We start from the raw sequence: 2,670 nt of genomic DNA, 5'->3' as shown, positions 1-2,670 counted from the left end.
CTGGGAGAGGGATCCTGGGAGAGGGACTCTGGAAAGGAATCCTGGGAGAGGAATCCTGAGAGAGGGACCCCAGAAAGGGATCCTGGGAGAGGGACTCCAGGGGAGGGATCCCAGAGAGGGATCCTGGGAGAGGGACCTCAGGGAGGGATCCTGGGAGAGGGACTCTGGGAGGGACCTCACAGAGGGACCTGGAGAGGGATCCTGGGAGAGGGACTCCAGAAAGGAATCCTGGGAGAGGGACCCCAGGAGAGGGACCTCAGAGAGGGATCCTGGAGAGGGATCCTGGGAGAGCGACCCTGGAGGGGGATCCTGGGAGAGGGACTCTGGAGAGGGATCCTGGGAGAGGGACCCTGGAGAGGGACCCCAGAAGACGGATCCTGGGAGAGGGATCACAGAGAGGGATCCTGGGAGAGGGACTCCAGGGAAGGGATCCCAGAGAGGGATCCTGGGAGAGGGACCTCAGAGAAGGATCCTGGGAGAGAGATCCCGGAGAGGGATCCTGGGTGAGAAATCCTAGAGAGGGACCCCCAAGAGGGATCCTGGGAGAAGAATCCCGGATAAGGATCCTGGGAGAGGGACCTCAGAGAGGGATCCTGGGTGAGGAATCCTGGGAGAGGGACCCCGGAGAGGGATCCTGGGTGAGGGACCTCAGAGAAGGATCCAGGAAGAGGAATCCTGGGAGAGGGACCCCAGAGAGGGATCCAGGGTGAGGAATCTCAGGAGAGGGACCCCAGAGAGGGATCCTAGGAGAGGAATCCCTGGAGAGGGAGCTCAGAGAGGGATCCAGGGTGAGGAATCCTAGAGAGGGACCCCGGAGAGGGATCCTGGGAGAGGGACCTCAGACAGGGATCCTGGGAGAGGGACCCTGGAGAGGGACTCCAGGGGAGAGATCCCAGAGAGGGATCCTGGGAGAGGGACCCCAGAGAGGGATCCTGGGTGAGGAATCCCAGGAGAGGGACCCCGGAGAGGGATCCAGGGTGAGGAATCCCAGGAGAGGGACCTCGGAGAGGGATCCTGGGAGAGGAATCCTGGGAGAGGGACCCTGGGAAAAGGACCCAGGAAAGGGACTCCAGGAAAGGGACCCAGCATGGAGCAGCTTCCAGTTCCCAGAGTAGAGGAGTCAGGCTGTGGAAATCGGGAATTGGTAAAAACAGTTTGATAACAACGTGATTAGATCATTAATATAACGAGCTGATGGCACCAGGCTGTTTGATAACTGGTAAAACAATGGGTTAAGGTGATAATTAATTGATAATTGATAGAACAAGTTGCTAATGTGATCTGAGAATGGCCTGGTTTGATAACTGATAAAATTATTTGATAATTGATAAAACTATTTGATAACATGACTTGATAACTGACAGAAATATTTCGTAATAATGCCATTAAAATAATTGATACTTATTGATAAAACCATTTGATAATGTGACTTGGAAACTTATGGAAATTACTTTGCAATCATGTGATTTGATAATTGATATTTGATAACTGATAAAGCCACTTGCCAACGACAATGGTTTGATAATTGATAAAACAATTTGCTGCTAACGAGATTTTACAGCTGATAAAACCCCCACCAATGGGATTTGATAACTGATAAGATGTTTCGATTGATAATAATGTGGTTCAGCAACTGAGAAAACAACTCAATAATAACGTGGGTTGAGAACTGATAAAGCCATTTGATAATAACAGGAATGAGTAATTGATAAAGCAACTGGATAATGATGTGAGTGGGTAATTAATAAAGCAGTTTGATACCAACCTGAGTGAATAACTGCTAAAGCAATTAATGTGACTGACTACTGATAAGGCAATTAACAATGTGGTGGGTCATTGATAAGGCAATTAAAAATGCAATGGGTCACTGATAAGGCAACTAAAAATGTGGTGGGTCATTGATAAGGCAATTAAAAATGCGAAGTGTAATTGATAAGGCCAATAACAATGTGATGGGTCATTGATAAGGCAATTAACAATGGGGTGGGTCATTGATAAGGCAATTAAAAATGCAATGGGTCATTGATAAGGCAACTAAAAATGTGAAGGGTAATTGATAAGGCCAATAACAATGTGATGAGTCATTGATAAGGGAATTAAAAATGTGAAGGGTAATTGATAAAGCAATTAAAAATGTGGTGGGTCATTGATAAGGCCAATAACAATGTGGAGGGTAATTGATAAGGCCAATAACAATGTGGTGGGTAATTGATAAGGCAATTAAAAATGAAAAGGGTCATTGATAAGGCAATTAAAAAATGTGAAGTGTAATTGATAAGGTCAATAGCAATGTGGTGGGTCATTGATAAGGGAATTAAAAATGTGGTGGGTCATTGATAAGGCCAATTAACAATGTGAAGTGTAATTAATAAGCCAATTAACGCCGTGCTGGTGGCTGACTGGCACTGCACAACACCCGCTCTGCGCCTTTCAGGGCGGACACGTCGCTCGTCCGTAGAAACCTGGGAAAGGGGCCGTGCCTTGGAAACTTGGGAAAGAGGAGAGCTGACCTTCAGCTGGGAGAAACGCTGGCAGCCCCCCTCCCACCCCGGGAAGGGGAGAAGGGAGGGAATTACCCATCCTCGGAGCGGGGCCCAGGTGGGGACGCGGGTGCAGAGGTCCCGCAGCACTCGGATCACGATGACGCACGACTTCAGCCCGTTGGCCCTG

At 48.8% G+C, this 2,670-nt stretch overlaps 1 protein-coding gene across 1 annotated transcript in view; it reads right to left on the bottom strand.

The window, feature by feature from the left end:
• The window catches only part of LOC103757269 (interleukin enhancer-binding factor 3-like), a gene marked incomplete at its 3' end in the record, with an annotated part of 14,098 nt that overhangs the window by 6,909 nt on the left and 4,519 nt on the right, over positions 1–2,670 (bottom strand). The window contains 2 exon segments of the mRNA XM_029959922.1: positions 2,401–2,488; positions 2,577–2,670. The exon segment at positions 2,577–2,670 is cut by the window's right edge and continues 1 nt beyond it. Of these exon segments, the coding sequence (XP_029815782.1) occupies positions 2,401–2,488; positions 2,577–2,670 (182 nt within the window).

This window comes from Manacus vitellinus, unplaced genomic scaffold (assembly GCF_001715985.3).
Source record: "Manacus vitellinus isolate BGI_N305 unplaced genomic scaffold, ASM171598v3 scaffold_236_pilon, whole genome shotgun sequence".
Lineage (NCBI taxonomy): Eukaryota > Metazoa > Chordata > Aves > Passeriformes > Pipridae > Manacus > Manacus vitellinus.
This window is presented reverse-complemented; position numbering and strand designations above follow the sequence as displayed.